Below are 23,526 nucleotides of genomic sequence, written 5' to 3'. Positions count from 1 at the left end.
GGAAGCGAAGATTAATTTAAAAGTCCATCATAAAGCTGCCTTGAACATCACATTGAAAAGATATAGAAATTATTGATTGTCATTTGATTCAATAAGTTCATTTATCTTTTGCTAATATCAAGCTTAATACAGTAAAAATTCATTAATTCGAAATTTAAAAAACCGAGATTTTAAAAATAATTTGAAATTTAAATTATGAATTACAAAGCAAAATAAGAAAACAAACATAAATGTCTGAAGAATTTCTCTAAACTGCCTTTTAATAAGACGAAAACTTATATTATTGTGAATTTAAGATGAAATACATATTAAAATAATGAAGATTTACACAAATTTGGCTGTTATTGACTTTAAGACTTGTTCCAAATTTCGAATTATATGTAGAATTTCAGAGGAGTTAAAAATCTGCGAAATATTTGCATTATAAGTATATGAATTAACTCATTTAGTGCTGATAACGCAACTGCCGCGTTTGCATTAGTTGGCCATTAGATATAATTAACATGATAATTAATTAGTAATTAGTAGGTCAGCATGAATCAGTTTGATTCACTCAGTCAGCAGTGAATGATTTAACTGAGGTTTTACTGTATATTGCAAGAGTTGATGAATTTGACATTCTTTTATATTATATAAAGACAAAGAATCATAAATTTTCTACTGCCCAATAAAATATCAAAATATATTATCTTCAGCCAATATTTGTGTTGAGGGGGAGAGGGAGGACACAGGCTCCCGCACGGCCGGTGTTGAGGGAAGCCAGGGGCCGCCACTCGTCTGCTTGCACATCGTACTGTTCCACCATCCTTAAGTACTGTATGCCGTCATAACCACCTATAGACAGACAAATGAAATATTTAAGAGACACCTTCACTTACACATTAATAAGTTAAATTAGCATATTTTTAAAGTTATACTTCTTTAGGCGCGTTTGGAAAATGAGATCTGAGTGTATTTTTGGCGTGTGACATGTAACACATAATTTATTTTTTCACACAAAAAAACACACTCAATTGGATTCGAACCAACGATTGTTCGGTTATCAGCCAAATGCACAACCATTATGCCACAGAATGATAGTACTGCAATAGTGATGATTATACAGTATAATATTATAGTTTAGAATTGAAGAGTGACATTCCAAACCGGCCTAAGTCTAAAAATCTGATTTTGAGATAATCATATTTTTGTGATTTGCAATTTACCTCTTAACTTTTCGGTACTATAATGTTTGGCAATTTTATAGAAAATTCAAAGACTCGAAAACATAGTATATAAATAACTTTAAAAATTATAGTAAAACTCCAAAAAAATTCATTCAAAAACTGACTTTTTTTTCAAAATGGCCCTAAGTCTGTACTAAGTACAGTTTGGGACACAATAAAATAAAGTTTAGTGTCTTTTGTGTATACAATTATGATTGTGTAATAGAATGTGGTCATGGACAGTTCTGTTGGGATGATTAATGAATAAAAATTATATAAAATTTCTTTCACTTTGATGCATTTTTTGATAAAAAGGTAAACATTGTAACTTTTACAGCATAATAATATATTATATAATAATACTACAATGTAGGATCATTTTCAATAAAAAAATAGTTTACTGATGTGCACATGAACTTATAAAACACAAATTCTCTAATATTTCGTCTGACATTTCTAATCTGACGTGTTACAATATTATATTATGGCCGCTTGAAGCGTAAATGTAGCAAAAAGAGTTCAACTGCGCATGCGCATACATCCTTAGGCCAGTTTGGAAAGAATCAACCGTTACCTTAGTGCTGTTTTGAGAAAAAAAAAGGCAAATAATACTACAATGTAGGATCATTTTCAATAAAAATGTGCACATGAACTTATGAAACACAAATTCTCTAATATTTCGTCTGACATTTCTAATCTGACGTGTTACAATATTATATTATGGCCGCTTGAAGCGTAAATGTAGCAAAAAGAGTTCAACTGCGCATGCGCATATATCCTTAGGCCAGTTTGGAAAGAATCAACCGTTACCTTAGTGCTGTTTTGAGAAAAAAGGCACATTTCGACATCAAATTTAAGAGACTTAGGATTTTTTGTAAAATATAAGTTTTAGTGAGAATATAGATCTCAACACACTCTATCGGATTCCATCAAAACATGAAAATTTGTAATTTTGGACTAAGGCCGGTTTGGAATGTCACTCTTCAATTGTTCCGTTGCAAGGCAGCAAATTTATTATTGTCGGCCATTTGCAATTCCTTACGTAAACAAACTATTAAATGCCATAGTGGCAGTTGTTACTTTAAAAATAAAAACAACGATAAATAATTATATAATTTAGTAATATAAGTTAAAGTGCATAGAAATAAACCAACAGCGTTCCAATAAGCGGTCCTTTTTCTTGAGTGTGTAATTTAACAAGATAATTAAGAGCTAGTCGAAGAATCTAGTTTATCATAAGTTTTGTTTTTGTTTTGTTATGCCAAAGAAGTATAACTTCTAACGCGCGTACATAAGTACACACACCGTTTTTTTTTTTATTAGTTTGACAATTCAATATACCTCGGCTTTCGTGTATTCAGTGTTCAAGAGTATTTTTATTTTTAATTTTTAAAAGAATAAATGTCAATGTTGATTCTCTTGAAAATTTAGATGGAATATATCTGATGTATTGAGTGCTATATTTTTGAGCGAAAAATTTAAAATTACCCGCTCCGATTAGAAAGAGTTAAGGAAATCAAATACAACTCACCAACTGCTACTAACTTATCACCCAGCAAGCACGTTCCGATCGCATCCCTGCCGCAAGACAATTTGGCCACGTACATCCAGGTGTCTGTGGCCGGGTCGTACCTCTCAACACAAGAGAAACGAGCCGCGGACGGGTTAGTGGCCGGGGCATCGTGTCCGCCCAAAGCGTAGAGATAACCACCCGCTACTGCCACCTTTGTATAAATAATAACACTATTATTCATCACATTATTAAATCAAGGAAAATTATACAACGATATGAAAAAATTATAGATTCGAGCTAAAGAGGAGCTAATAGAGGAGCTAAAGAAGCATACATTGACTTGAAAATTAAATATATTATGATTATAAATTCTACATAATTATATTCAATGTTATATGAATAAAGTCTTTTCTCAAATAATCTATTACAGTAAAACCCTGTTAATTCGAAATAAATTCTGACTACAAAATACAAAATATTTGTGCAAAGAAACAGTAAAATATAATATTTGGGACATTCATGGTTGTTCGGTATCGTAGTAGATTTTTTGGTTTTCACCGCGTGTTCTTCCTCCTTCTTTCCTTGACGTTTCGGGCTCATTGCAAAGGCCATTCCCCAGAGACAAATGTCTAAGATAGAAAGAGGAAGAACATGAAAAAAAATGTTTTTTTGTTGCAAATTAACAACATTGTTTCTGTTTCCGATATAATTTCTTTCAGATCATCAGTATCAGTGGTGACTATTATGATTCATCCATCGAATTAATGGAAATAAATAGATTTTATAATTTTTAGCAAATATTTCAATTTACGGCGAATTTTGAATTAACCATATTCGTATTAATGAGGGTTTATTATATTTCAAGAAAAAATATTGATATATTGCAGTGAAAATAATAACTATCTTTTACGCAGAGGAGTTCATGAAATGTAATACAATCGTAATAGATTCTTGGGTTTCCACCACCTGTACTACTTCCTTCTTTCCTTGATGTTTCGGGCTCATTGCATAGGCCATTATCAAGAGATATTGTGTGTTATGATGTAGGTGTATGAATGCAAACGTCGCTCTAAGAATGTCAAAAGGAATCCGAATTCATTTAAATGATTGCCATGCATTCATTGAATTGAATGTTTTCAAATAATTGAATTTTTGATTTTAATACGTAATTTTAATTGAATTTTGAATAATTCAGATGTAAATATTGCGGGAAATAAAAACATAAAACCAGGAATTAAATGCACTAAAACAAAACGTGAATTCCGGGCATGCAAAATCGAGGTTCCATAGTATATCTAATGAAAGTGACAGGGACCTGAGACATTATAAATAAAACCAAGTCGAAATAGCCATCATATCCAACGTCAGTGTACACTTACGATGTAAATGATAGTTCAATTGATATTAATGAAGTTTGGAAATAGGTAACTCAAATATACTTACGCTGACACCTCCCCTGCGTCTGGCCATTGGGGCGCATTGATGCCAGCGATTGGTGTGCGGGCAATAAGCTTCCACTGTCCGCAGGCAAGCGCCCCCATCCCGCCCACCCACTGCATACAGTCGACCTCCCACAACTCCAACACCGCATGTGCTTCTCTGAGCATTCATCGCTGCTACATAAGACCATGTCCTGGACACCGGGTCCCACCTGATAAAATAATAATTATCGTCATATTAATTATGGATATCAAACTAACAAGTTCTATGGATGACAGATTTGTAGCTGCTGTCGAATTAGAAAAAAACACTGTTATAATTTCCAAAATTAATCATTAGGCACGGATCACACTGTGTATATAGCTTTCGTCTTATCATATTTGCAATGGTTACTGGGCTGTAGGGTAGGAGAAATGCAAATGATTTTTAATGTGGTGAGATACTTTTTAATTCACTGTACCTACATCTCATGCACAATTTTGTTTTAAATGGCTGAAAATTCTAATTCAGCTGCTGTTTTCCAAGATAGCGGCAGTAGCACTTACTAGAAATTAGTATATATATGCAATGCTTCCCCTTTAACAGAGATATTCATTTTAACAAAAACAAAAGAATACCCAGAAATTATTAAACAACTAAAAAATTTACAGTGAAACCCATGTACTGTACGACAACATTATTTAGGCAACAACAGGAAGTCGCTCTTATCGCGTATAGAATATTTCACAGTGTTATCATTTTTTGAGAAAACATATCCCGCGAAATTAGGTTTTAAGTTTATATCAATTCTATTCTCAGTAAGTTTATAAGTACATTAATTTATAAGTCTAATTATTGTTCAATAAATATCAATAGAATTTTTTTTTCAAATAATTTCACCTCTTAATTATTACTATTATATTAGGTTAATTAATACAGCGTAATTATTGAATTTGGAAGGAAATGTATCATTGAACCCACATTAACTGATAATATTGGTGCAGGTATTTATTAATTAAATAACTAGAACACAAATTATGACTAAAAAACTAGAAGTAGAAAGATATAACATATTCAATATTATATTGATGACCCAATCACATGTTTTATAATTTACAAATGATGTCTTTATATCGTATTTTTAGTAAAATTGTTGTAGAAACACATACTGTGAAAATAATTTTCTATAAATTAAATTATATCCACCTTACATAAATTTTAAAACAATATGTACCTACTTATCGGTTTAAAAATTAGGAAAATAATTAGGAAAAAATAGGACAATTCATTATCTAACTAATGATCATTTATACTTAATTATTATACGTCTAAAAATATTAATAAAATAGATTACAATACACATAACTTTATAATATACAAACATAATTTCCAGTATTTGGGGAAATATTTCTAGTATTACAACACTGAATTTTGACATACCTGACATGACAGAAACCCGTCAAATGGGCTTGTTGAAAGTATTGTATAGGCTCGCCTTTTAAATACGACTCTGTTTCTTCTTCGCAATAAATCAAAAGTTTACTGATAATAATTCGAACATCATTTCGTATTGTTTTAGACATCTTTTGAATATAAAAAGCTACAAATTACGTAAATTGATAGATGCGTCCAATACGAAGTGTCAAAAATGTAATGAAAAATTTGGGGGCGTTCCTAATTTGAAACCGGAAGTTCGATTAGCTGTACGTAGTTCACAGATTTGCCACGTAGCCAAGATGAAGTTGCCGGACAATAGGAGAGTGTTGATTTTGTGTTATGCTAATATTGGGCACTAGTTACTATTCATATGCAAAGCTTCCCCTTTAGGGAAATTATTTACAGATAAGAGGATAATTTCACCTAATATGACTGAAAGTAAAAATATTTCACCCAGTTTTGCCAGTAAACACAGTGCCAAAAATAAACATTTTTTCAGAATCAAGTCCGGATACTCATCCAGCAACACAATCACTGCTGACCTTTTAATTACCACATTTATATAACACATTAATTATATCTAATGGCCAAGTACTCCGGTGTTAGCACTAAATGAGTTAAAAGATATCCATTGGAATTGAAAATAAAAAGCCCACCTTCGCTTAATCCATAGGCTGTTTGTTGTATGGTACGCTTACCTCTCAACGGTGTTGATGTAGCTCCAGCCATCGTGGCCCCCTACTGCGTAGACGGGGGCATTTGGTCCATCCCCCATAACGGCAACTCCAAGTCCATGACGGTGAGTTCCCATCGGTGGCAACGTTGTAAATGTCATCGTTTTCAGGTCGACACACTCCACCTGGTAACAGTTTATAAAATTTTACATTTTACTAGTGTTCAGTATTCTGACTTATCTCATCAGAAGCATGACAACCGAGGGCAGCTCTTGATTTTCTGCGACAACTCTTTCCATCTATTCCACTCCAAAGTGGCTTCATTCTCCCAAGCAGTCTATAAAATGAAGGTAAAGTCAGCTTTTGATAAATACTTATTGAGAAACTATTACATGAACTGAATTGATTTTCTGCGACAACTCTTTCCATCTATTCCACTCCAAAGTGGCTTCATTCTCCCAAGCAGTCTATAAAATGAAGGTAAAGTCAGCTTTTGATAAATACTTATTAAGAAACTATTACATGAACTGAACATGACAGCTGAACTGCGCCACAGGAAATTAAGAATGCTCGGACAAAGGAACTTTTTGAAGGAACCAAGACCCGCCAAGGGTTATAGTAAATGGTGATGAACATCATCCAAGACTGACAGAGAAATTTTGGTTGAACGTCAGCCTCCAAATCCATGTGTTGTGATACAGACCAATCCTCTTAAGCAATCAATTAATATCATGAGGGTATAAAATGCAGTCTGCACCCGCGATCGACATATTGGAAATCCGCAGCTGACAGACTCTAGGACTCTAGAATTAGAAATCAAAGTAGTACTTACCGTATTCAAAGTTTTGAGGCCGTCTCGTCCACCTACTACCAGCAACTTATCCTGCTTCATGGCCACTCCAAACTGAAGCCTGCGCACTCCCATCTTCATGAATTGTGACCATGAATTCGTACGAGGATCGTATAGCTCTATACTTGTTGCACCCTACAATAAAAAATATGTTCGGTAAAAGATTAAAGTACATAAATCACTATTTCCACCCTGCGACTGAGCATATATGTGGTGGTTTGTTAACAGGCTCCTTCATGCGGATTCACTCAATCAACGATTTCTATCTTTTGAATACAGGGGGTCCTCTTTATCCCAGAGTAATTGCGTCCGAAAAAATACTTCTTAAAGCGAATCCGCTTAAAACGGGGACCAAAATTACTTAGTGAATGGGTTTAATTGAGACATGTTTAGAAAAGAAAAAGACATTTGAGCAAGACAGAAATAGCGTAGGAGTGTGGGATTGAAAGTGGCAGTTGACGACTGTGAGCTATTGCGCTTGTGTTTTTTATGTGTTTTTATAGTTTGTTTGCATTTTCCTTCAAATTCGTAACTACGGGGACTCAGATAACGAATACTCGGATAATGAGAACCCCTATATGTAATCTATCAAGTGTAGGCATTGGAATACTACAAATTTCCCCTGCCCTTTCAGTAAATTTATATTTATCCAACGCCTGTTTCTGTTGTTTCAAATTACATACAGAGCCATGATGTGTCAAAAAAATACTATTCATACCAACAGCATATTACCATCCTGTAACCAGAGTATCTCGAAAAAATGCAGTCTTAAGTTAATTATAGATATTTTATCAGTACCTAACTATACAATCCTCCCACAAATGTTAACAATTACATAAGTAATATCTAAATTTTCTTGAATGGAATTAATCACAAAAATACAGTCATACTTCTAATAAAAAATAGGCACTGGAGTTAACTGTGATTTTTCACATACACAGCAATAATAACAAAATATTTTTTTTTATTCAACAAATAAATCAAAAGATTCTTTATTGAACATGCGTGCGTTAAAATACCTAGGAAAAAATATATAACTACACCAAAGAATCTTTCATGAAAAAATTATGACACCCACCAGGACTCGTACCATCGTTCACTGGATTCGCACCAATGTGCTCTACCAACTAAGCATTGTGCATTCCATTTAATTATGATGAAATTAACTAGCATTTTTACATTTTTAAAGCGCTTCACAAATTGCGACTTTGGCAGTCGGCTATTGTAATTTAAAACAAAGTATTTATCAATTACCTTAATTACTAGCCAATGTCAGAATCACTTCAAATTTTAGTCGAATTTATATTTTTTTTTTCTGAGGTGTTCAAATAAATTATGTACATACATTGTTATTTTAAGTAAGAATTCAAGAATGAAAACTGATAAATTAAATTTTGCAGTCTCTTTCAAATTATTTTTTTTGTAAGCTTGATCAGAAGACAAAGGTTTACAACGTGGTCTGAGAGATATTTGAGATTTTTCCATATGATACAAAATAGAATGTAATGATGTAAAATGGAATTGCTATCAAAAAGGATTTAACCAATTATCTTAATTAGAAAACAAACAACCCATCGAATAGCTGAAATGACACAAGGAAGTCAAAAGCATTCTAAATATCTAAATCTCTCTAAATTTCTGTTTTAAAAACATACACTCAACATAATACTATAGGCTGAGGGTACTTGTTGGAATTTAAATTTATATACTCAACTGTTCTTTAATGAATAAGTTATCTCCATAACACTTTTGCATATTATCAAACAACAGTAAAACTGAGCGAATATTATACCTTATTAGAGTCCATGCCCCCTACGGCCAGAAGCTTTCCAATTGTGGACTTTCGTGGGCTCGTTCGATTTGAAGACAACTGCGAACGGCACTCGGGAAGCAGATGCCATTTTAATGCCTCCATTATGAGCGGCTGGCACTCTTTAATGGCTGCACAAGATACTTGCACTTGATTGAATATGAACTGAAAAATAATATAGAAGAAATCAGATTCGTCTTTATGGTAATTGGCCAGAAGCGTTATTATACTGATGTGCTGTTGTCAGTGGCGGACTCGATACTCAACTATGATCGAAATGGTAGGTGATCAAAGTCACAAAGTGGTCAGTAAGTGATTGAAGTCATGAACAGGTTAACACAAACACATACCCATCCAAACCAATCCGCCTCGCACCACACTCAGTCTCAATTGAGCGTATCACGGGACCCTACGTTTGATGTGAAGCATCAGCAGTTTTCCGCACTGGTAATGTCTGTCTAAAACTGAAGTCGCCACGCTCTCAAGTAAGCTTTGACTGATTCTAATGATTTTACTCTAATACAAAGTGCTGTGGTAGAGAAAGGCATGGAGAATTAACAAAAGAATTTAATAATATGCATAACAAAAACCGAAGCTAATCAATACAGACAGCAAAATTTATGTTAAGAGACGCCAGCGGTATGATGCCGCAAATTTTTGAAAAGCACTAAAATTTGCCTTTGTGGCGGACCAGGTCGGACGGCCCAATAGCTAATTGATCTGACTTGAGCATCTCCTCCCTCTTGGAGCACATTCTTAGAGGATGTGGTTTGCATCTTGTTTTTCTCCGCCGCATGGACGTATTGGTCGGGTAACAAGTCCAAGCTCAAAAAGCTTGGCAACAAACCCACTATGGCCTTTCAAAAATTGATTGGTGTAGTGATCAGGAGTCAACTTGGTCATCTCAAATCGCTATAGTACGTTAGGAAAGAACAAATATGTGTCACGAACTGGTCGAAGTTATTATTATAAAGTTTATTATGAAATTACTGTCAATGTCTAACAATTTATAAACTAAAGTATATATTTTACTTACAGCCGGAGCTAAGAGAGGAAGTTTGACGAGTTGAAGCAAATACGGTATGTACTGTTCTCTGTCGGTTTGATCGTGCGACACCCACGTCATGACACTGTCGAAGACGCATTCTTCCGAAGGTACGTTCAGATCGTCGGATCGTAGCAGAGTGGCCAACTGCTCACTGCCCAGAACGAGGAACTCTTGGTTTTTGAACACCTAAAATTTTGTGAACATCGTATCAAATATTACCAAAACATATTAAAATAAATCCAATATTTGTGAATGTAAAACATGTATTGACTATGTCAAGTCCATTTTGGAAAATACAAAAGTGTCTGAGTGTATTTATAGTTACAATAAAATTATTATTACACGTTCTGATTTTAATATTAACAGTGGAAACTTTACCACAGCGACTAAAATGCGTGTGGTATAAGATCTTTGGTATTCCCAATTTTTATATATGCCCTGGAATCTAAAGGTAAAAGACTAGATGCATTTGAAATGTTGATATATAGAATCAATCATCAACGAACTCCAGATTTGAGACAGATTCTCATCAGTTTACTGGCGACGCTCACTTCACTATACTCATATTTCCCAAACAGGAATATTGATTGATGAATAATTACTACTGACTAAAGATGAATTCATTATTATGCCCATTACTCCAGATAATCGAGGTCCCACTGTGTAAAATAAACTGACTGGTTTTGAACAAATTTAAATTAAACTGAATATGAAGCAGTGGCGAAGGGTAGAGGTAGACTGTTCATGAGACTGACATAAACAGTGCACACTAAACTTTGTCAGTCAAACGTATTTGTTTTCATTGAACTAAGACTACAATGTGTAGGTAGTGTTTGTTAGTTTTTAAAATTCAATGAAACCCTGCCCAATTCAAGCCATAGTAGATAATAGTCAAAAAATATTCGTTTATCTATAAAATATCTAAAATTATACCATTAAACCATACATAATTTTAGATATTTTATAGATAGAAGAATAATTTTTATCGATTACGGTTTGGTATAGGCATGGATTAATGAATTTTAAAAAACTAACTAACACCATAATATGTATTCATAATTCAACGAAAACAAATAAATATGACTGAAAAAGTGTGCACTATTTTTGTGGTATCACCCATAGCATACCTAAACTTTATGGTTGGGTTTAGACAGGTTTTAATTGAATTTAAAAAACTAAGCAGCACCATCTGCAAATTGTATTCTTAGTTCAACGAAAACAAATAAGTATGATTGATAAAGTTTAGTGTGCATAATTTATGTCGAATCTTAACAGCCTACCTCCACCCTTTGCCACTGATATGAAGCTTCACTAATTCTAAAGCAAAATTTATAATTAACATGCTCTTGAGAGATTTAAAAGAAAATTTCACCTCCATAAAATGCTGACAAGTATATTCAGTGGCATATTTTTGCAATGAACAGCACGATTGCTGCTCCGCAAACATGGCGATACCCAAGCAGTTTGACGGGTGCAGCTGTTTCTTGAGGAAACTACAGCAGGCATTGGCGACTGATGTTAGTTGCAGTAGGCATGCTGTGGATAGATATATTTCGACAGTTTCTTCGCGTAAACCTAAAACAACACATGAAATGAATCAATGTTAAAATTAATTTGATAAGTTGGGGAAGAATAGTTGCTATCCTGTATCCTGAATATTACTGGCAACACTGGACCGATGCACACTTGTCTAGGGATTGCAATACCGGTATCCCAATATGTTTGAATACCGATATTAATAAGCAGACAATATCGATATATTCAGTATTGAAAGTTGAAACTAAATGTATTAATTAACACAATGCTTACGGGCCCTTTTAATTAATTTTGTAATTAACGTGTTACACAATTTTGTGAGGCCCGTAAGCTATGGGTTAACATAAACGGTTTAACATGACTGTAATTCTGTAATTAGTAACCTCAGCCCTAGTGGCGAATATTTCATGATGCCTGTGCCTAATTTTTTAATGTTCATCTACTAAAGAGTAGTTTATACAATAATGGGGAAATATAATTTTGATGAACAAAAAAGTGAGCAAAATTGTGTTTGGTTTTACTTCTAACATAAATGTAAAGATAGTTCTAAGTGAAATAAAAGATGTGGAATTACCTGTGGGTCACATACATATTATTGAAGAACGCTTCACAATATTATAAATTGAAAGATCATTAGAATAAGAAAGTGCCAATAGTTCAACTACCACATACTTATCTGTAAACATCAGCATCTCTACAATATCTTACTTTTACCTACCTTACTTTTTTCTACCTATTTAGATATTTTTGCTATAAAATATTATAGTTTAAAGAGATTTTTATAATCTCTATATATATAAAAATCTCGTGTCACGGTGTCAACGGCTCGACCGATTTTTATGAATTTTTTTATGTATATTTGTTAGGTATGAGAATGGGTCGTAAAGTATATTTCACACCGCTAGGTGATTTTGGTATCTCTATCCAGAAAAATTTTTCTTATATTTTTTCGTATTTTTTTTTTATTTGGCATCAAAAAATACATATAACCCCAAATTTTCACCCTCCTACCCCAACCCTCCCATTTTTAATAGCGATTTTAGTATTTTTGTATGAACAAATTTAACCGTCGTTCGTATTTCAAACAGAACGGAATTATTTATGTTGTTGAATGACAGATGGCGCTACGTCCGAGAAGAATTCAAGAGAAGCGTCGTGTCATTTTGACATTTCATTCGACATATCACAACGCAGTGCGTGCAAAATTTTGTATGATTTATTCTAAGTAATCTATTTGTGTGCGTGTATTACAGTGAACAATGCCAGCAAGACGCAAGGGGGCCCATTTGGGCCGTCGAACGAATAAAGCAATAAACATGCGAAATAGTAGAGCAGAAAGAACAGACAAAAAAAAATCCAACAAGATAATAAAAATGTGCGTGTGAGCATGTCGCAATTGCGTGCATCTCAATCACAAGAGGCACGAGCTGAACGAAATCAACGACAATTGGAACGGAGCCAAGCGCGCTGGTTCGCAGTTAACACACGCAGAGCAAATGACCGACAACGCCAACGAGTACATCGAGCATTTACATCCGCTTCGTTCATTCGTCTCGCATTCGAGTACGAGCCAGATATTGAATATTCCGCTCATCCGAAAGTGCTGATTGTATGGACAAAGAATGTCCCCATTGTCATGCGCTCAAATTTAAACATGAGTCAGCCGGGATGTGTTGTGCATCAGGAAAAGTGCAACTACCAGATATTGAGACACCACCAGAACCATTGAACGGCTTGCTCATCGGCACGGATCCAGATTCAAACCTTTCCTGAAGTCCATTCGCACATTCAATTCATGCTTCCAAACGACTTCGTTCGGATCAACAGAAATAGTTCACAATACTGCGGCAAATGTTCAACAATTCCATTCAACGTTCAAAATCAAAGGCCAAGTGTACCACAAAGTAGGCTCATTGCTGCCAATGCCAAACGAACCACATACATTTTTACAAATCTACTTCATGGGGGGTGAGGACATCAATCGTGTGGATGCACGTTGCGGCTACAATAACCTCAATTCGCCTAATGCCAGGCCCATTGTCGGCGAAATGGACGCCCTATTGAATGAGCACAATGAATTATTGAAATTCTTCAAAGCACACATGCACGAATTGCAAAGTGACAATCACGCTATTGTCAGCAATCTTGATAAAACACCAGCTGGAGAGCACGTGCGTCGATTCGATGCGATGTCGTTAACGACGTTGCTGGAATCATGGTTAGCGACCGCACATCGACGCGAGAAATCGTGATTCGAAGAATTAAAAATATTCTGGAGTTCATCGCTGACACACCGTTCATACGACGCTTTCCAATATCCGCTAATTTTCTGGAAGGGACAAGACGGATATTGCATAAACATTAAACAACGAGATCCCGCCACAGGTAATTCATTCATTATGAACATCATTACTCATTTTGAATTGAGAAAATGAATGGTTGGTGTTTTTTTGGTTTTATCGGCGGTCATCGTCTACAGCGCTCCATTCCTCTTTCTGTCATAGATCCCATCCCCACACACTTACAATACAATACAAAGTAGGCTCATTGCTGCCAATGCCAAACGAACCACATACATTTTTACAAATCTACTTCATGGGGGGTGAGGACATCAATCGTGTGGATGCACGTTGCGGCTACAATAACCTCAATTCGCCTAATGCCAGGCCCATTGTCGGCGAAATGGACGCCCTATTGAATGAGCACAATGAATTATTGAAATTCTTCAAAGCACACATGCACGAATTGCAAAGTGACAATCACGCTATTGTCAGCAATCTTGATAAAACACCAGCTGGAGAGCACGTGCGTCGATTCGATGCGATGTCGTTAACGACGTTGCTGGAATCATGGTTAGCGACCGCACATCGACGCGAGAAATCGTGATTCGAAGAAGTAAAAATATTCTGGAGTTCATCGCTGACACACCGTTCATACGACGCTTTCCAATATCCGCTAATTTTCTGGAAGGGACAAGACGGATATTGCATAAACATTAAACAACGAGATCCCGCCACAGGTAATTCATTCATTATGAACATCATTACTCATTTTGAATTGAGAAAATGAATGGTTGGTGTTTTTTTGGTTTTATCGGCGGTCATCGTCTACAGCGCTCCATTCCTCTTTCTGTCATAGATCCCATCCCCACACACTTACAATACATTCGTTATTTTTTATTTAACAACCAAAATATTCACTAGAAATAATTTATATGGCAGGACAACATTTGCCGGGTCAGCTAGTATATTATATAATATTTATTTGTAGATATTTCTGTTTTTTACCATATATTTCACGAATACCGGTATTCAATAGAAAATACCGGTATTGGTATTTTCATTCGGTATTGCAATCTCTACACTTGTAAGGTCCACCCATGTCCATAAATTCACATTTTTTGCTATGTTAAGACTAATACTTAACACTTAAACATAAGACTAATACTTAACACTTATTTAACCTTATCCCTAAGTTTATCTTTTGAATTTGATCATTTCAAGATGGTTCGAATCCTGGGTCTGGTAAATACACATATTGATTTTCAATTTTTGTTTGAATCAGAGTATGGACCTAATAGGTTGAGCAAGTGGCTAACGTCCATTTATTGCAAAAACAAAAATCTCCGTGGAGCCCATATGATTTTATTAGGATCTGACATGGTAAGAAAAATAAATATTAAAAGTATGTGTTTTTTAATGATAGTACATGGGCGCTAGATGTGAGTTGGAAATACTGTCACCAGTTTGTGTACTCAAGTATCGGATGAAACTACCCATACTCGGTAAGTGTGGCCCAATAAACTTGTTCCAAAAAACTTATGATGATATCATTGCGAGTCGCTGGCTAGTTGGTAGACTTTCAATACTATTGACATTAAATGCGCGCTAGCGAGGTAGCACTTGAATACAATTATATTTTAATTTATTAGTCTATGCATGAGAATGACATCATCTTATGTATGAACAACTAGGTCATAAATTTTCTGTAGCAGCATATTATTCCTTCGGAAATGTGGTGAGGTGACTGAGATGACGCAGTTTACAATAAAAAAAATCATTGTTATTCATTGTATGTTAACAAGAATATTATAACATAACACAAAAACAGCTCATAAATTTTAATGTGTTTAAAATTTTATAATAAATGCGACATTTCGAAAAGCCCAGCTCAGTGTATGTTTAGCGACTCTATTGAAGCTGATATTTCAAAGACCAATATGGAGTTAAGTTTTAGTTCCAGTTTAGTATGAGACTTACGTCGCATACGCACGCCAACCGCTCTATATAGTATTCCAAATACTAGTAAGTATTTTGGAACAAATTTTGACACTAAGTTATTTTTTTATACTGGTAGTAAGTATACTTAGTCTTCAAAATCTAAAAGTTTTCCCACCTATAATGGGCACTTTTAAATACGATTTTAACATACACTTTATTAACCCTTTCAAAGTTTTCCTGGAAGTATTTAGATGCCAAAATTTTGATAAAACAATATTGACCAATATATTTTATTTTGTGTGCATGAAAGTGGGGCGACTCCATTGGACAGAACATGTCTTACGGATAGAAGACACTCGAAGCTCCTCTACAACAGACGAGAAGGGAAAAGGAAGACTGTGTAGTAAGAGACAGTATACCCGAGTCTGAGGCGATCTATTTAATTTTTAGATTTACAACAAAATTAGATCATTGATACATTATTAATTGCAATCTGATCAGACTATATAACTCTCACCGATCGTTCCTGTGTAGCAATACTGAATCAGAGCTTGAAGGGCCTCGCCATCCACTTTCTCGAGGGTTATCTCACTCTGTTGGGCTTCTCTCAATGTCCCCGTGAACATGGCTGCAAAGTATTCGCTGGCAGCTGATAAAACCAACCGGTGAGCGGGAACCCTGCAACAGAGAAATGACAATTGGCCTCTGCATTAGTATTGCTGTTACCATTGGACACTAATAATAGTATTAGATAATGGGTGTTAATTGGGGTTATCATACGTACCATTCTCCCCGGACATGTCCTCTTTTTGAAGGCTTAAATCTTTATCCAGTAGTTTTTTTTAATATGTAGAAATATTGTCAGTTATTCTTTACGCTTTATAATTTGAATTTTCTTTGTTAAAATTGCTGTTGAGATATACCAGTGAATTAAAAGGTTGCATGCACAGCAGTTCGCCAGACAGAAAATATTAAGTTTTCACATAGTTCCGCTCGCCAATAAGTAATTTTAAACTTGATCAAACGACAAAGGTCGGTCCAAAATATTAATGAAATTTGATATCACTTCAGTTGAATGGTTATTAGTGAATATCGTCATGATTAGGTATGAGACGGATGGCTTAATTGATAAAATACGTTGGCTGGAATCAAATGGATGCGGCTTCCAAGTCCCGCTTTGTACCAATATTTTATCTATAATTATCTCCTATATATTATTATCCTAAGAAATTTTGGAAAATACGTCAACTTTTTTATTTAAACACCGTTTTGTTGATTATTAAAGGAATTCACTTCAATTTTTAGAGTCCCGAATCTACTTCCATTTGAATCGGGCACAATCTGATAAAACTCGACACAATCACAGATACTATCGTTTTTAAATCGCGTTTTATATCCGTCACCATACATATTACGCTCTTCTCAATATTATAGTAAATCGACTGTGATCTGACAATAGTATCTATCTGCAGTTTTGGCAAATTCTAGATTATTGGTGTATTTTGTACAAAATGGTGACGGATCGAATGGAAATATTATTGTTCTACGAAAAAAATCCTAAAATGCTCAAATTTGACGTGGAAAATAGTGTCTATCTGCATCGAAGTGTCTAGAAACTAAAAAGAAATATTATCTATCTGCGTGATTTATTTTATTATGACATTACAATTTTCATACATCTTTAAATGACTGTTTTAGTACTAATATTAAATCATTTCACTTGAAAAATAAAAATAATACTGATACCGACAAAAACAGTTTTTTGAACCCCATGAAAAATTTACTATAAATGCCAGATAGATACTATTGTCAGATCAACGTCGAAGTATCACACACTTCCATATAAAATAGATAGGTAGTTATCGTGATTCAGTAATAATTGTATTATTTTTACATTTCGTTGGTAAATGAAATTCATGTGACGTTTAATACAAGTAATTAAACATTATTAATGTTTAGGTATATATTTTATAATAATAATTACATATAAAATTACAGTAACCTTTCTTCTTCTTTTATATCATTAGTAACTATTAATATTAATAAAAATTAAATTGCAATAATGTTTCTTTTGATAATGATATTATGCATGTTGTTTGCTATTTCATCTTTTATTTCTTCGTGTGAAATCAAGTGAAATATATACTTATAGTCAAATATAGTCGATTATGACCTTTATACGACACAATTAGGTACAATAAGTAAGTACCTACCTGTTTCTTTTTCCATTTTTGTACATGATAAAAATAATATTTTTTTTATTTCCCCACAAATATAATTTGTTAAATAATAATTTTAGCATGTTGAAATTTATTCATTAGTATATTAAGAACTTACGAATTTTAAAATAAAGTACTATTTTTGCTCCTAAGCAAAGCATATGGACACACCCCTTCAGAGTGGTAATTACGAGTATCTTAAAAGACTTATTATAAGAAATAGTGGGTGCAATCTAAGGTGATCCCATTGAATAAATAAAACGAATTATATCGCAATAATCTAAATGTATGAAAAATAAGACTATCCTGCAGTGGCGATGGGTGGAGGTAGGGTGGATCCACCATAGATAGTACAGACTAAACGTTGTTAGTTAAAAGTATTTATTTACATTGAACTAAGACTACAATTTACAGATAGTGTTCTCGTTCATTCATATTTATTTTCGTTAAACTATGAACATACATTACACGTCATGTTGTTGGTTAGTTTTTTTAATTCAATTAAACCCTGGGAAACCAAGCCATAATACGCATCTGTCTATAAAATATTTAAAATTATGCCATTAAATCATACATCATTTTGGATATTTAATAGATAGAATAATATTTTAACTACTATTGTTTGGTTTAGGCAGGGTTTAATGAATTATAAAAAACTAACCAACAACATGACGTGTAATGTATGTTCTTAGTTTAACGAAAATAAATAAGAATGAATGAGAAAGTGCAATATATAAACATATTAGGTATATTCTATTAAAATGTCAGTAGTAGCAATCGGCGATTGCCAGCTGTTCTGCTAGGCCTATCAGTCTGAAGTGGTGTCAGACGATATTGTAAAGGCCAGACTCCAGAATAGACTACGCATATGACCCCGAATTTATATTGGCAGTGACGACTTGCAAATCGTAAAACTGACAAATCAGCAAAATATCAAACTGTCTGAGGTGAATGAAAATCTATGACGAAGGGAAAATTATGGCGCCGCCTATGCATACTTCAATATTATATTAATATCCAATACCGCCAAGCCGTCTGCAAGACCTAGCGAGACAGACTGGCGAGAGCCAGCTGGCTCAGCTAGTCTCCTATATATTATTATCCTAAGAGATTTTGGAAAACGCACTGACTTTTTTATTTAAATACCGTTTTGTTAATTATTAAAGGAATTCACTTCAATTTTTGGAGTCCCGAATCTACTTCCATTTGAATCCGGCACAATATGATAAAACTCGACACAATCACAGATAATATCATTTTTAAATCGCGTTTTATATCCGTCACCATACATTTTCGCATCTTGCTGTCCATCTACCACATATCAATTATAATGTCACTTAATACTTTCTATATAATCGAAATTTCATAAATCTAAATTAATATTCCACAAAATTATTCAAATCTGTAAGATGCACATTGGCGTACTATTGAGTTTTAACTAGAAATAAATACATCTTTCCTCACTAATTACTACGAAAATATAATCTAAAACTACTTCACTGCCACTTATCTGTCAAACTGAAATATATGATTGATTTTCAATTGTTTTCGCCTATAACAAGTTCATTTGACGTGTCAGAATTCAAATTTAGAATTTGCAGAAACAATCGAAAAATGTGACATTTCTATTAGCATGTTAAATAATCAATTTCAATCAAGACATTTTTATTGTAAGATGAGTTTTCTATTAATTAATAACAAATTTGATTTTTTTAAATACTTCTTTGTGGCTGTTCACGAACTCTTTTTTATTGAATAATTAGGCTACTAATTTCGATAGATTACAATATAGTCATATGAAGTTGCCATTGCAAACAATGAAATAAATTAATACGAATTGTTATAGTTAACAAAATTTGTGATATTGTATAATATCTACCTATTTTTACCATCCTTATCATCTATCTATCCACTGCTGGATGAAGGCCTCCTCAGCTTTATTATACTCCTTACTTACACATGAATTATTATATTTATCAAAATTAGTGATATTATACTATCTAACTATCTATATTTATAATGCCATTATTATCACGAGCCTTAATAAATCCACTGCTGGATGACGGCCTCTCTACGTTGATTGTATACTTGATAGTCTTGAATTTCATCATCATCATCAATCCACTGCTGGATGAAGGGTTTGTTTTAACGAATTTGTGATATTATACTTATTTCTATCATCCTTATCATCGACTTGAACCAATCCACTGCTGGATAAAGGCCTCCCTAGCCTGATTCTACTCCTTTATGTCATTTGAATTGCTGTATTTATCAAAATTGCTGATATTATATTATATCTATTTATATTATATCATGAGCCTGAATCAATCCACTGATGGATGAAGGCCTTTCTAATTTGTTTGTATTTCTGTCGGTCATACGGTCATATGAATTGCTATATTTATCAAAATTGCTGATATTATATTCACCCATTCATAATATTGTCATTATCATCATCAACCAAGATCAATCCACTGCTGGATGAAGGTTATCCCAACCTAATTCTACTCTTCTTAGTCATATAAACTGCTATATTTTTTTAAATTTGTGATTTTATATACCTACCCATTTATATCGTCATTATCGTCATCAACCTGTATCAATCCACTGCTGGATGAAGGCCTCTTTAAGCTGATTCCACATTTTTATGTTTTATAAATTCCTGTTTTTATCAGAATTGGTCTATTCCTCTCAGATATAATATGAATTGTTTTATTATTTATTAACATTTGTCTCAATATGAATGTCCCGCACTGGAAAACTATATTGGTTAAGGTTAATTTTGAATTCAAAATTTGATTTTGTAAATATTATTCTATGGCTGCAGGCATTTATTTTTTATAGACAATGAAATAAAACAATGTTTAAATTTATTTTTTATGCTGCTAACCTTTTTCTAATATGTAAATGGGACCCGAAAGAGATTAATATTTTGATATAATGGATCGCTTTTTAAGATAATCACATATTATTGCTGTATATTCGAACGAATGAGATGTATAATTATTTATCATATTTAAATGCACATACCTACACATATATTGTATTAAAATTAAAATGTCATTGGTAGCAATCGGCGATTCTGCTAGGCCTAGCAGCCTGAAGTGGTGTCAGACGATATTGTGAAGGCCAGACTCCAGAATAGACTACGCATACGACTCCAAATTTGTATTGGCAGTGACGACATGCAAATCGTAAAACTGACAAATCAGCGAAATGTCAAACTGTCTGACGTGAATGAAAATCCATCCCGAATATATACATACTTTACAATTATATTAAAATCCAACACCATGTCATCATGACGAAAAGCTGTCTGCAAGACCTAGCGAGACAGACTGGCGAGAGCCAGCTGGCTCAGCTAGTATAATAATAATATTTTATCTATTAAAAATATTTTCAAATGGGTAAGTATGTTTCGGAGATATTCCAAATTATGTATAATTTTAAACAAATGTCACATTATTAAATCTTGTGATTTATTATTGTGGAATGTACTTATTAAATTAATGGAACCCATTACCTGATAATAATATGACATACCTATATGTTTTCAAAAAAATAGCAATCACTATTTTGACCATTTTCATTGTTGAATTATATAGAATGTTAGACATTGCATGTTAATAGGATTAAAAGTGTTCAATTATAAAACGCAAACAAATGACATAAAATAAACAACAAATAATAAATTATACTAAATTGTCATCAAAATATATTTTTGTGTATTGTCTAAATAAAATTTAGAAAAAAAAATAAGTAAGTAACTTAATTAGTAGTTAATCTTTTTTGGTAAATTTACAATAAAACATTCTGCAATACCTAAAATATTTTGATTTATTAGTTAATTCATTGGACAAGTGAATAAGATACACAATTAGAAAAAGATTTTTATCCCTGACCTATAACATGCGAGTGATTCAGTCATAAAAAGACTTTTGTTACTGAGCTGGTAAGTAGGAATTTAAGAGGGTTTATTACAACAATGTCCTTTGTTCTACTTATAACTGATTATCTGACACATATATGAAATCTATCTATTTTTAATATTCAACGAAACGCAAAGTAACTATGAACTTATAATATATGACTGTGAAAAAACAATGAGGATGGCGTATATTATAGTAAGTAGTGTAAAAACATAAAAGTGACATTAAGAACTTCAGAATATTCTGCTGCACATTTACAGTTATATTCTTCAATCTTTTGTTTTCAGTAAAAATATAATTCAAATTTAAAAAAAGAATATTCATCTAAACATTCTAAACTCACCTCATGTAAAGCGTCAATGACATTGAGCTACTTCACAAGCTGCTTGTTGGCGAATTTACAATCTGCTTGTAACTCGCCCAGTGTCATCATCGAACAAGCTAACAAGCAGATTGTGAACAATCTACCGAGAAAAGTTGAAAACTGCTCAACTTTACACGCTGGAGTGTGGGCCTACTGCGTCTGCGCAGTAGAGTGATGGTAGCGATCTCCCGGTAAAAAAATGAACTACTCAATATGTCTTGTCAAAATAGTACCAAAAATGACAGTTTCAACTCGCTAGCTTGTTAGCTTCTGAGCGAGTGGAAAGTTATGTGTGCCCGCTTTTAAATTCGCCAACAAGCAGCTTGTAAAGTAGCTCAATGTCATTGAGGCTTAAATAAAATATATCAGTTTGGTATATTTTCTTTATGTGAGGTGATCATAGCTATTGACCTATCAATTGGACTTTAGTTAGGCTCCTGATTTATGGGGTAGTTAGCAGACATAGATCCACTAGTCAGAATGGCAAAATTGTCATTATGTATGGTACACATTATGAGAGGATACAATTGGATATAGTTTCATAAACAAACATTGTAATTTTGTGTCATACCTGCGTCCCCCGGCAATGAGGACAACATCGCATAATTGCCTGGATTGGAGATAGCCATACATATGCTGCAAGCTGCTGTCCGCGTGGCCCATGCACCTGAACGATTCATCTTGGCTGGTACTGGAAGCGAGACTCAGCTGACTGAGTTCCCTGGGCAATCCTTCGTCAATTGAACAATTCGAAATCCCATCTTGCGCTGTTTCCCGAGACGGGCTCCCCAAAGCGGACATTTGAAAATACTTGTAGAGGCAATAATGTAAAACGCTGAATTAGATCAAGTACAAGTGCTATGATCTGGTTGAATCGTCATACAAGGAAGACACAGTCAACAAAGAAATTTTAGGATCTACTAATAACATATTTCAAACAAAGAACCGCTGTCAAGTCACTGAACTGACTGACAACACAAACATAGATAATACTGACAACGACAACTCCAAACGACACTGCCAGATTTAAAAATTATTTATTATTCGAATTTGACTTTGAAGTCCTTGAGATAGGGTTTGCTCTTTCTTCTTCGCGTAAGGTTAAGTATATTCTACTAATTTATTTTCTTTTTACTTGTCGTTGGTCATTCCTCCGTTTTTATTTACTGGTCATACCCGCGCGTCCATTTTTTATGTATGGAGCTTGGGATCCCTTTGTCTTCATTCTGGATTTGACTTTCTTATTGTTTACATGTTGCGTCTGACACTTCATTCTAACTATCAAAAAAATTATCTTGGACG

General features: G+C 33.8%; 1 protein-coding gene across 1 annotated transcript; it reads right to left on the bottom strand.

Moving 5' to 3' along the window:
* On the bottom strand, positions 1–23,227 carry LOC147075800 (kelch-like protein 5). Its single transcript, XM_085942111.1, has 10 exons — positions 22,796–23,227; positions 16,230–16,390; positions 11,329–11,531; positions 9,945–10,142; positions 8,891–9,073; positions 7,081–7,233; positions 6,273–6,433; positions 4,162–4,369; positions 2,737–2,929; positions 1–834 (listed from the first exon to the last, which is right to left on the bottom strand). The coding sequence occupies exons 1-10, from the start codon at positions 23,023–23,025 to the stop codon at positions 692–694; spliced, it is 1,833 nt and encodes a 610-aa protein (XP_085798237.1). The 5' UTR covers positions 23,026–23,227; the 3' UTR covers positions 1–691.
* Between the last annotated feature and the right edge of the window lie 299 nt (positions 23,228–23,526).

The sequence above is a fragment of the Rhyacophila brunnea genome, unplaced genomic scaffold (assembly GCF_057557595.1).
Source record: "Rhyacophila brunnea isolate RB1 unplaced genomic scaffold, BYU_Rbru_1.0 scaffold_14, whole genome shotgun sequence".
Lineage (NCBI taxonomy): Eukaryota > Metazoa > Arthropoda > Insecta > Trichoptera > Rhyacophilidae > Rhyacophila > Rhyacophila brunnea.
The sequence above is the reverse complement of the archived record's forward strand: the minus strand, read 5'-3'. Positions and strand labels throughout refer to the sequence as shown.